This window comes from Daucus carota, chromosome 5 (genome assembly GCF_001625215.2).
Source record: "Daucus carota subsp. sativus chromosome 5, DH1 v3.0, whole genome shotgun sequence".
Lineage (NCBI taxonomy): Eukaryota > Viridiplantae > Streptophyta > Magnoliopsida > Apiales > Apiaceae > Daucus > Daucus carota.
Window position 1 is genome coordinate 6,867,682 of NC_030385.2, and position 12,840 is coordinate 6,880,521.

At 33.8% G+C, this 12,840-nt stretch overlaps 1 protein-coding gene across 1 annotated transcript; it reads left to right on the top strand.

The window, feature by feature from the left end:
- The first annotated feature begins 214 nt into the window (after positions 1–214).
- Positions 215–12,484, top strand: LOC108222366 (uncharacterized). The gene is made up of 9 exons (XM_017396284.2): positions 215–379; positions 6,003–6,074; positions 9,355–9,444; positions 10,132–10,174; positions 10,742–10,848; positions 11,281–11,376; positions 11,592–11,782; positions 11,865–11,934; positions 12,156–12,484. Exons 1-9 carry the CDS (start codon positions 215–217, stop codon positions 12,243–12,245), a joined length of 924 nt encoding a protein of 307 aa, XP_017251773.1. The 3' UTR covers positions 12,246–12,484.
- The last annotated feature ends 356 nt before the right edge of the window (positions 12,485–12,840 follow it).

The following is a 12,840-nucleotide window of genomic DNA, read 5'->3' on the forward strand; positions in this document are numbered from 1 at the left end:
TTAACGATTTAGAAAATATTATATCTCATTCTTTCAACTGATGAAAGTAGAGAAGATAATTTAAGGTTATGAAAAGCGTATCGTTTGTATATATTAAATCACAAAAAATTAGAAGACAAAACAACACCGTTCGAATTGAAACTCATTTTATATCATTTTTATATAAGAAGGAGAGGAGTGGTTTTCAAATTCGAAACCTCATCAATCTTTACTCATGGATGAAGGATTAGTTAGACGAGCGACGACAGGATCAACGCCCAATGAGGAATTAAATGGAAGAGAACGTCAAAAACGAGTGATAGAACAGCTTGTGTTGGATTTGGGAAATCGAGGCATTCGAGAAGACGCTCTTCGTGAGCTTTCAAAGGTCTTTATTCAAGTAAGTCTTGTATACATAATTAAGAGTTTTGTTATGTGTTACAAGTTAGCGTTATGATTTGATTCAATTAAATTACTAACATTTCTCAATTTGAGGGTTTTGATATCGCATGTGATATCCCTATCTTGATTAATTTTTGTTGTGATAACTCTTTCGTTCCTTCTTTGGAGAGTTAATAATTATGCGCTTGAACTTGCATCAAAATTCTGAAAAAGAAAGAATATGGTTTATAGTTTAATTTTGCAAGTTAATTGCGGTTGTATGTCAATTATAGTTAGTGTGCTAATTGTTGGTCCATTGATATTATTATTATGAGATCACTGTCTTACAAAATCAAGATTCGAGATAGATTTATTTTGATGGTCCTTCTGTTACTTTCCTTGATTGCCTGCTTATTGTTAATTGCTCTATCGACCCTATTTATTTATCATATCTATGGTTGGTTTAAAGGTTAATCAACTTATATGTCTTTGAAGACGATGTTATTTTATCTAGATAAATCTTTCAATGTTGTGGAAGTTTTAATTAATATTTAAATCTTTTGCATACTTTTTGCAATCATATGGCTTCTTGTGATTTGTGTCAAATTTTTATACTAATAATTATGATACGTACTTAGACCTGGCAAACAGTTCGTTTCGTGTACTTTCGTGTCGTGTACTTTCGTGTTTTCGTGTACTGCACTCTAAACCCGAACCCGAACTGTTTCGGTTTCGTGTACCAGTTCTGAAACACGTACACGAACCGAATTATTTCGTGTCAACACGAACTGTACACGTTTAGTACACGAACAAATTCGTGTACCTTCCGTGTACCACAAACGGTCCGGATGAAATATACACGAAATACACATTTGTACACGAAAGTACACGAATTTCACAATAAATCTATTATTTTTACAATTTTTCTGTAACAAAAAAATAGATTAGACATACAATAAATTCATAAGATAACAAAAATGAAATAACATAATTAAAATTTATTAAAGAATATATAATAAATAAGTATAATATATTTCTTAATTTATATTATTTATTTAGTTCGTGTACTTTCGTGTCATTCGTGTACTTGTATTAAAAACCGAACCCGACACTAAATGTAACGTGTATTTTTCGTGTTCGTGTACTTTCGTGTTCGTGTACCGAATATTGAAAACCAAACCCAAACTTTTCGTGTCGTGTTCGTGTCGTGTACCGAATTGCCAGGTCTATACGTACTACCTTTGATATTGTAAATCATTATCTTCTTCTTAATTTCTCTATGATCACTTAAAAAGTGCATGTACCTCCCAATTCTTTGCTAGCATTAGTACAAAATAAGAACCATTTAGGGGAGTCTATATTCAAAAAATTATGACTTAGTCAACATGGAATACTATGCAATTTTACAACCTCCTTGACAAATACATATGCCATTGGGAATGGTATTAGTGAATGACGTAATCCGACGAAAGGAGCATACTTAGAGAGCCAATCCACAGTAAACAAAAATTGTATCCATGTCATGGAGGATAGCAAGTCTAGTAAAACATCATCCAATACTTGAGATGGAATGATCAACGGTAGGAGTAGTTTGCTTTACCAGTTTTTGTTGGTGACAGATTGGACAATGGGGTCTCCCCCAATCCACTTCATGTTTATTGGGGTCCTGGAGAATTTAAATTTGGAGTCTCGCCCAATCTATTTCAGTTGTAGTCGTTATGGCCTAAAAAGTGGTGTTGCCCACTATTTTCCGAGACAAATCATCAAAAATCAGATTTGATCATCTCGGTTTGTACAGACTGTCAAAGGCATACCCATAAACTTACAAATCTACTTTTGATAGTCACCACCCACCTCTTTCAGACTGTATTTGTTAATCTTTCCTCAAAGTGATGACCAATCAAGTGGAATTACCATTTTTAGATTGTGAAATATATAACAATCAGCTCTTTTTTATAAACTGAATTTTGTTGGGCCTTAGGGACTCGTGATTTTCCAATAGTTAGCAATGCGCCTACCACCCTATATTAGCACTGCCCCTAGTCGAAAACTTTAGGCAATAGTCTTTAGTGAAAACTATTAGGAAAAATATGGTAGTGCCAAAACTAGACCGTATCATAGCCTTTTTAGACTGGCTAAACGCTTCCTTCATGCGGTAATGCATCTAAAATTGTCTTTGCATAACTAGTCAGTGGGGGGGACCCATGATCTGGGAGTAAAACTCAACATATCTTCAATAAAATATAGTTAAACCAAAAACCTTATGATTCCTTCAATATTGGAGGTATTGTAAGCCCCTCATTAATGATAGCATGGCCAAAATAAGTAATCTAGTTTTTTGTATATTTGCTATCGAATTGTTGTGAGCCAATGTGCCCATGATAATGCTTTAGTGCTTTATATGACCTGCTTCCGTATTACTATAGACGAAGATGTCATCGAACAAGACAAGAACAAAACAACGAAGATAGGTTGAAAAACATTAGTTATGAACGATTGGAATGCAATCGGTGCATTCGTGATGATAAATTGCATGATGAGGAATTCACAATTTCAATCTTGAGTAAGATTACAATTTTTGAATATTGTTAGGATGAACCCTAATTTGGTGGTTCCCCGATTTCAAATCAAGTTTAGAGAATACTTTGTCCTATGTAATTCATCCAAAAGCTCATCAATTATCGAAATGTGGTACTTGTCTGAAAACATCACTTTATTTAAGACGCGATAACCTATACAAAATCTCTATACACCAATTTTTACACACAAGTAACACGGTACTTAATAAAGCACTTGTGCATGATTTGATGATGGTCTCATTTAACACTTCCTTGATAATTCGTTCAATCTCATCTTTATAGCACAATGTAAAACGTAAACGGTAGGGTCTTACCCCACTAGATTACTACCTTCCTTTAAGCAAATCAAATGTTCATGACCCCATTTTGGTGCAGCTTGGTTGCTGTCAAAAATGTTTCTTGATCTTGCTACACTGTCTCAACCAAGTATGGTGGGATGTTATTTTTCTACGATTCTATTTCACTCGGAACAACCCGATCAATTGGTTAACCTCAACCAAATATATTACCTCTTTTTTACAAATTGTGTGGAACATGAATCTTAAAGAATTTTTTGATCATACTAGAGAAAGATCACTAACCAACGCTTATATGCTTTCCCGAAAGTCAAATTGCAATACTTAAGTTTTCCGATTAACAACCATTGCCCCGAACTTCTCCAAACATTGGATGCCCCTAATAACATTGGTATTCGCAAAGATTAGAGGTGATAAATACTCATGGATTATAAGATCCCCATCTAGATGTAACATTACATTTTAAAATACCTCAATTTTTTTTATTAGTGTCCCCTTTCTCTAAAGAAACACCAAAACTGACTAATGTGTTAACTTGGATTTATAATGTTTCCACCTTATCTCATGAAAAGAAATTACGAGTGCTTCCGAATCAGTTGGGATCCCCATTTCATAATTATCCTCAAACCTTTGAGTTTCGTAATTTAAGGACCGGTCAAACAAAAAACGGATTTTAAAGATATCTCCAATTTAAGCTTAGGGCAATGCTAGAGACCCCAAATTTCCCCCCCAAAATTTGTTACCAAATGACGTGGCTAACAAGTGGTGAAATTTGATTGGGTGATTGATGAATCTGCAGGGGGTGCCTCATTATTATGGGAATGGATGCAACCAATGAGATTTCGCCACGTCATTTGGGAAAAAATTTTGGGATAAATATTTGGGGTCCCTATCATTTTCCTTAAGCTTAACCTCGTGGGATGGTTCCTCTTTTAAAGAAGGAAACACAGTGCCTGTTACGGTACTGATGTCTCACATGTAATTTATCTCGCATTTTCAAATATTTCATTTGACCTTTTCTCTTACAATTCATTATCTATTAGGTGTCGCACCTCACCCACGTTCTTGTTTGTTATTACATTGGAGCCCCAAGGTAATGTTAGTGATACTTGCGAGTCTCCTCTTATAGCTCGGCCATGAAATGGATTTGGACAAGTTGGAATGCCATATGAATAACCAATTCTTAAGGTTTTTTTTATAGCAAAATAGAGCTAGCCTGGACGATTTGCAGTCATGTTACTCTTCTTAAACCTAATCATCGTATTATTTCCTCCACTCGCAAGGATAGTTCCATGGTTTGCTCCAAGCTCATGTGATACAAATTCTTATATCAATTTTAACCTCGTCCTTAGGGTCATTTAAAAAATAACCCAATAAAACATACTCAGACACTTTCTCCAACGACGTAGCTTATCAATGCATCGAAGATAGTACTCAGTGACATAGAATGTGTGGACGGTGGCCAACCATTGTTTGTAAGTGGCAATGAATGAACTCTTTTGAATCAGCCTACCTATGCATTGGATGAAGCTTCTTCTCCCTCTAGTACCATCTAAGTGCATCACTCTAAAAAACTACCACAACTGTCTAAAGTCTTTCCTCCTCCGTGAGTCAATAGAAATTAAAATAATGGTTCACCCATAAATTCCAATGATTCTTACTTGTCCCATCAAACAATTACATGCCTAGTTTTAAATACCTCCAAATTCCAAGACCTCCTAACCTAGAATTGCCATAATACCCCTTTCAATATGTGGAATGCCCGTGATGACACCCTGATCTAGTCCTTGATTGGGGATGTAGTTTGGCCCACGAATCACCGTCTTCAAGTGGATAGACCCATCATCTCACTTTTCCGACAGTTGTGAAGGCACGAAGTGAATATTAGTGCGTGGATCTAATCTCCGTCTAGAACTGGTATTGGTCGACTTTTATTGAAAAGATCATAAAATCTAAATGCCATTGAGCCTGCGCTATTCTCCCCTCCAAGCAGACCACCGCCACTTCCATCTCACCACCATATTTACAAAATTACTTTGCGCGTTTTTTGAGAAAAACTTTAACCAACGAGTGTTTCATCAGTTCCACAACTATGGTCACGGCCTATGAACTATATATGTCAGTTTTGGACACCATAACACTAGATGCACCCCCTACTTACTTTTTTAACCCTCCAATTGTTTCTTTTCGCCTGACCTATTTCTTCATTATTTTTATTATTTATCTTAATTATTGTCTTTCTTACTCGCAATTATTGTTTTACTCTTACTGTTTTATTCTTCTTGTGTCCTGGAAATTTTAATAATGCCAACGCCTGCTCTAATGTGCCACATTCAACTTTAATTTTATTAAACAATTTTTTTTATCTATTTTTCAGTGAAAATGATTGTTATGTTATATGATATTTTTCAGTCTCTCAAAAAGAAATAGACTAATTATCCAAGATTTAAGTTATGAAAATGATTTAATGTTCATAAGGCCACCTTTTTTCTTACCGAAAGATAAATTTAGCTAGTTTAATAGGTGTACAACTATTAAAATTTAATAAATTCTGTTAAAATTAGTTTTTCCTTTAAACTGTGGTTTCTTTTCTACTCACAAAAATATAGCACATTCCTTATTAAAAAAGTCATATGATGTATCTTCCCGTTAATTTTATAGTTTGAGTAGTTAAAACTTTTGTTATTTTTTGTTTTAATTTGTTGAACATGAAACTAATTAAAAATTTGGCTCCTTTCATGTGGAATTATTTTGGTTAAATTTGTAGAGCAGGGAACTAATTAAAGATTTGGCTCCTTTTGTATGGAACTCTTTTGGTACCATTACTGCACTGATTCAGGTATGCTTGATAAACTTGTTTTGTCTTTGTTTATTTCAGAAACGAGAATTATTTCAAAATTTGGCTCCACGATTGTGGAATTCATTTGGTTCTATTGTTATACCATTATAGTTATGCTTTATGTAGTTAATAGCAATATATTTTTACATTAATTATCAGTTTCGTCACTTGCTTCGTTTCAATGTATCGTGGATCCTAAACCCCAAATCCTAAACCCTAAACCCTAAACTATATTATATCTTGATAATTTTTACAAGTTAGTTTAGGTCAAAATAAACTTTTTTTATTAAGTTATATGACATAAATTTAATTGGTGTTTGACGTGAACTTCTACCCTAAGCAATGTGATGATAAATAATAAATATTTTAAAAAAAGATAATATAAATTTACACAAATAGAGGTTGAATTCAATATAAAAAAAAAGACGAGTACATGCTTAATTAGAAAAAACGTAGTTAGAAAGATGTGCTATAATTATTTAGAAAACTTCAATAGTCAACTTTTTACATTTATAAAAACTTTAAAATTAATAAAATGTAATTTTTTAAAATTAGTAATACAAACAAGATCAAAAATTTGCCAGTGACCTACTTTGATATATTCGAAGAAATAAGTGACCAAATTGATAATCAATCCATTTATTTCTCAACCGGTGCATGATACCTTCACAAAAAATTCATTTATGCAAGTCATTCAAAACGATACCTACTGTATAATGATACCCCTTAGGGGTCGTTTGATTGAGGGGTGTCTGGAATCAAGTATGAGTTTCGCCAATTCCAAACCCATACTAGGTGTTTGGTTGAAGAAAAACATATTTTCAAACTCATTCCTCAAAGGTATGGTTTTTGATACCAAAGGGGTGAGGTTAATATGAAATGGGGTATGGGTATCAGTTTTATATTCTATTTTTTTGTCTCTATTTAAGCAATAAATATTAATATTTAAATTAAGAATAATCAATAATGTGAAAATTTAATAATAATAATTTTATTAATAATTTCAAAAAAATAATAATAATAATTTTATTAATATATTTAGTTAACATAATTATTTTTATAAAATTAAATATATCGATTCCAGCAATCAACCAAACACATAATATCAAATATGATACCTTAAACCTGAAATTATACACCTAGAGAGGGGGTGAATAGCTGTTATGGCTAATATACCCGATTTTTAAATGTTGCCGAATAATTAAACTGTCACAGACAGCTTGCTGTTAAGATTCAGACTAAACAGTCAGCTAACAATAAGCATGCAATGCAAAACAGTAATAAACAGTAAGCTAGCCACACCAAGAATTTTAGCCAGGTTCGACCCCTAACCCAATTGGTCTACATCCTGGTCCCCTACCAACTAGTAAGAGATTATATTATTAATCAAAAAATGTTAACCATTACAAGATTCAATAATATAACTCCCTTCAACCTTTGTTCTCGTTATCAGCTTGCTGAAACCACTGAACCACGAAACAAAAGCTCTCCAAGATCTATACTTCCCAAGTATACTCACCTGACTAACTAGTTCCCTTGTTTCACAAGATGGATACACATCAACAAACCTTTACACCCTGAACAATACAATGTAAGTGTAAAAATACAACCCAAACTATGAACTCAATGTAGATATATCAACAAATATAAGTATCAGAGCTCAAACAAAGATTTAGCAAAGAACGAGTGTTGTATTTCAGAAAGCTTGAGGTGTGTTCTTCTTCTCAAAAATGGCAACCACACTCAAGTATTATACAAGCCTTCCAACGGTCAATTATGTAACAAATTACAACGTTCTTGTTCTTCAACCGAACTCACGTTTAATTTGCTCAAAATTGAACGTTAAAGCCTTGTAGATATTACTGAGTAAAACATAAGAACGTTGAAACACTATCTCAGTAAAACGTTTATATAATATACAATTTGAAACCGAATAGGAGTTTGAAAGGATAAGAACGATCTTGAGATAAAACCTCCTATTATTTAGGAAAATGTTTTTGAATAAAATTCTTGATGAAAACCGAGCTCTAATATTTATATAAGTCATACATACATACATACATACATACATACATACATACATACATACATACATACATACATACATACATACATACATATATATATATATATATGTGTGTATATATATATAGGGGAGGGTTCTGGTACAAACTTACAAACTTACAAACTTTTTTTGTTCAACACATATATAAGTTAAGTTCAACATTTTTTTAAGATATTTTGTTGAACATCGATTAAAATTGTGTTTGAGAAGTACATAAACTAATTTTTCAATGTAAAAATTAAGTTAAAGGTATTATATAACCGATATTTATCTTTCTAGACCCTACCCAAACCCCAGAGGTATAGTTTAAGCATCTCTATAAATATATTCAACACAATGATAATTAATGTTCTACACCCAATGTTGAACCCCAGTTACAAATGTGTTGAATGCGCGATTTATCTGTGCGTTATTTTTAAAATTGTGATGTTTTTTCAATAATTTTCAGCATAGATACAGTCTATAACTAAGGATTAACAGGTTGGATTATTGGAAGAATAAAAAAAATTCAAAAAAAAGTTTGTAAGTTTGTAACTTAAAAAAGTTTTTATTTGATCCTATCCCTATATATATATTAGAATCCTTACAATTCGTTCCCTAACAAATCTCCTTGATTTTAGACTTTGATCTTTATCTGATTGCTTTTATGTTCACGCTGTGAGTTTGCTGATTGGTCGGTCCTGAAAGCTGTTAGCACATATATATAATACTTTGATAGCTCGCTAACAATTATCAGTTTCATGCTATTAGCTTGCTAAATCAGTGTATCAAAACCCATACCACCCTAACCTGATTCCTCATTCCAATCTCATATCACTCCGCGAGTCAAACGACTTATATGGTTTGATGCTGTAAATCTGTAAAGAGGAATGTTAAAGTCAGAAGATATAGGGTCCTTGTTAGTGTGGAGGTTATCATGTTGGCTTTCAAATCATGCGAAACAACTTGGAATATGTTTCCTTTTAACATAATGTGAGAGAAGGATGTGACACATGAATTGTGTTAAGGATGAAATTGGGTCTGTAGTAATTCAATTTATGTGAAACTAGGTTAAATTAGTTCCATAAGCTGAAATATATAAATAGTTAAGAATTGTGTGGATATGCACCATTAACAGAATGTTATAAAAATTGCTATGATAATTTCTAGCTCAGATGATGCATTGTTCTTTCATCAATACATATATTAAGTTGCTTTTTGGTTTTGCAAGTGCAGGAGATTATTTCAATCTACCGTTTCTTATCACCGCCTAATCTGACCGTGGTACAATCAAACAGAGTCTGCCATGCACTTGCTGTTCTCCAAGTATTCTCGTTTTCTTCTGTAATATATTTATGGCATAATATTCTTGCAAATAACTGTATCTACTCTTATCATTAGTCGTTGAGGAGTCATGACAGGCTGCCTTCATGACCATCTCAAATCAAAATTTTCAATTTATGTTTGAGACTTCTTTTGGTTGGGAGAAAGATCAATTACCTAGTCAAGCATACTGTGATTAGGCAATTGATGTTGCCTCCGCCTGCGGTCTCTCCAAATAGATATCCACTTTGAAAAAATCACACAGTTTAGGAAAAGTGGACGGTGACAATTTAGTTGTATTAAATGACTATAATATGTGGAATGAGATTCATCTAGGAAATATAAATAAGAGATATATGGAGTAGATTTGACTTTGGAAATATGATTTTGCATTAAAAGTTGAAGTGAACAACTAATTAAAATGGACACGTTTAACGGAGGTTGTACTGTTTTGAGTTATGATAAGTTAAACATAAATATCCTAAAAAGTCTGTCTTCTCACGCCCCTTAAATGATGAACCTTGGTCCCTGTATCATCGATTGAAATTAAATAAAAGTTGGTGTAGATTAGTTAATTTGTCTTCTATTTGTTACGTTTTGGTTAAATAAAATGTACTTGCTGTATATATCATTTTGTTTTTTGTAATATTATCTATTCCAGGTCATTACTAATGGAATATTATTTTGCAGTGTATAGCCTCTCATCCAGAGACAAAAATGTTGTTCTTAAAAGGTAATTCCCTGAATAGTTGTTAATATATTTATACGGGGAAATCAAACCCATGACCTTGTCATGGAACATAGGGGAATCTGTAGTTTATGATAAGTGATTTCATTATAACGCATGTTATGGAAACCTCTTCCTTTCAGATGATATGTTTATGTAAATCCACTTCTACACTTCTTGTGATAAAACTATGTTGTGTGAGGGACGGGTCTAGGATTCAAATTATAGGGGTACCAAGCAAATTTTCGGAAAATATTCATATATTTTCAAATTTATGAGAACACTTTTATAATTTTGTAAAATTTAAAATGATGGAAAAATGTAAAAAAAAAAAAAATTAGGGGGGACACGTGTCCTCCATCCTTTTTTTTAGATCCGCCCCTGGTTGTGTGAGGCTGAATACTAATTTTGGCAGGGTACTGATTGTTCCCTGGAAGTAAACAATATACAACAAGATATGTTGTAGTATTTAGTGCTTATAGGTTTAAACAGTTGGGCTATGGTTGAGTCCTGTCGTAATTATCTTAATGATTTTTGGGAGTTCTATTTATACAAACATTTACTCTCTTGCAGCTCATATTCCTTTCTATCTATATCCTTTTTTCAACACCACAAACAAATCAAGGCCTTTCGAGCATCTGAGGCTTACTAGTTTGGGGGTCATTGGTGAACTGGTGAAGGTAGTTTATCCTATTCCTAATTGATCTACACACGCGCTCACACACAGACACGCATTAATTGTGTTTTTAATGTTCTACATTTACATGATAAATTGGTTACATAAGAAGTTGTTGCATAGTGCTTTTATGTCACAATTCTAGAACGATTTTGCTCTGGTTTTTACACCCTGCTTCCGAGTTTTTTAAAGGGACGAAAGCAAGTGAAAGTGCATGCAAATATAGCACAGTTTCACTCCAAAACTTTCACTCCAAAAGTGGGATGCTTTCACTTACATTCACTTGTTTTCTCTCCTAAAAAAACTCGGGAGCAAGACCTTAGTTAGCCTGGGAGGATCTGTCTTGTATGAATGGTAGTGTATGTTTTTCCGTGTCATTTGTTTGTTCCCTTCACATTCCTCAAGTTTAAACAAGAATTTTCATTTCTTATTTCAGGTTGATGATACTGAGGTTATAAGTTTTCTGTTATCAACTGAAATTATTCCGCCATGCTTGAGGTCAATGGAGATGGGTAGTGAATTATCCAAAACAGTGAGCTTCCTAAATTCTGTTTCAAAAAATTTTCCCATGTTTTTTTAATATTCTGAATTCACTCTGTGTGGAGGTGAGGGGACACTATGAATAAAATGGGCGCATTATGTGTCATCATGAGATTGTTAGAAATAATTGTTATGTTCTAGTTAAGGCAACATTGGGTGCCTTCCCTTGGTTTGTATAGATGTCTGACAGATGTATTTTAATATCAGGTTGCAACATTTATAGTTCACAAGATCTTAACTGATGATGTTGGCCTCGAGTATATATGCACAACAGCTGAGAGATTTTGTTCCCTGCGTCGAGTCTTGGCGAACATGGTTGCTGCTCTTGCAGAACCACCACCATCACAGCTACTGAAGCATATCATTCAGTGCTACTTGCGATTATCAGATAATCGAAGGTAATATAAAAATATACTTGTCGAGTTTTTCATGTTGATTTCACTCTGCCATGTATACTACTAAGAGGGACCTTAATTACAGAGCATGTGAAGCCCTGAGAGGTTGCCTTCCGGACATGCTTAAGGATACGAGAATTAACAGCTACTTGCAGGTAAGTACTTACCGAACTGTAACCTGTCAAGGGTTTACATGGATGGTGCAGGGGTAAATAAATTACAAGGTCTTAAAAATCTGATATTCCTAGGATGTAAGACATTAAAGGCAAAGATCACTATTCGTAGACATCTTCTGTTGCTGAACAATGTACTTGTCAAATCTAAGAAGTTCTATAATCATGACAACTTATCCTGCACTGCTGATGTTTGTTTTTAGGACGACCCAACTACAAGGCGAGGGCTACAGCAGTTGCTCATTAATGTTCAAGGGCCTCATGTTGCACAGCAAGCAGGTGGAGGATTCTAGCAGTTGATGGTAAACTGAGTTGCTAACATTGTTAAGCCATCAGTTGCCCTTTTGTTAGTGTTTTATAATGTTATCTGATTCCCGATGAACTGAATTATGGTGACTGAATTGTGCTTCATCTATGAACCCCAGCGGAATTGTTAGTTGAAACTTGAATGTTTTCTCTTATCAGTTCGACCATCATCTTCTAATGGAATTATTCATGACATTAAGAAAGGGCCACAGTGTTGGGATTGTGTGGTTTCAGACATCTTTAATCTTTTAATTGAAGTATCTCTTTATTTATTTATTTTGGCGATCCGCGCCTAGGGTAATTTTAACAGAATAGATTATGAGGGCGTTTGGATGGTAAGTGAATTAGGAATAATTTGGTATCCCAAAGGTTAGGTAGGAATGATTTATCCACTAAGAAGGGTGTGGTTCCCGTTCCACATAACAAAATTGTTATTCCAACAGGACTCATTAACTATGAAGCAAACACCTACCATATACTTCTATGCGTTTTCCTGAACTTTGTGGTTTTCGTGACAGTTTGGCCTGAGATGATGTTTACTATGTACGCAGACATCTGAGTGAAGCAGGTCGTAAGAAACCA

Bases quoted from the DNA above. Each gene is read 5' to 3' on its own strand.
- LOC108222366 (XM_017396284.2), top strand. From the start codon at position 215: ATGGATGAAGGATTAGTTAGACGAGCGACGACAGGATCAACGCCCAAT. The intron at 380-6,002 runs GTAAGTCTTGTA...TTAAATTTGTAG, and splicing joins TTTCAAAGGTCTTTATTCAA to AGCAGGGAACTAATTAAAGA. The intron at 11,377-11,591 runs GTGAGCTTCCTA...TTTTAATATCAG, and splicing joins GTAGTGAATTATCCAAAACA to GTTGCAACATTTATAGTTCA.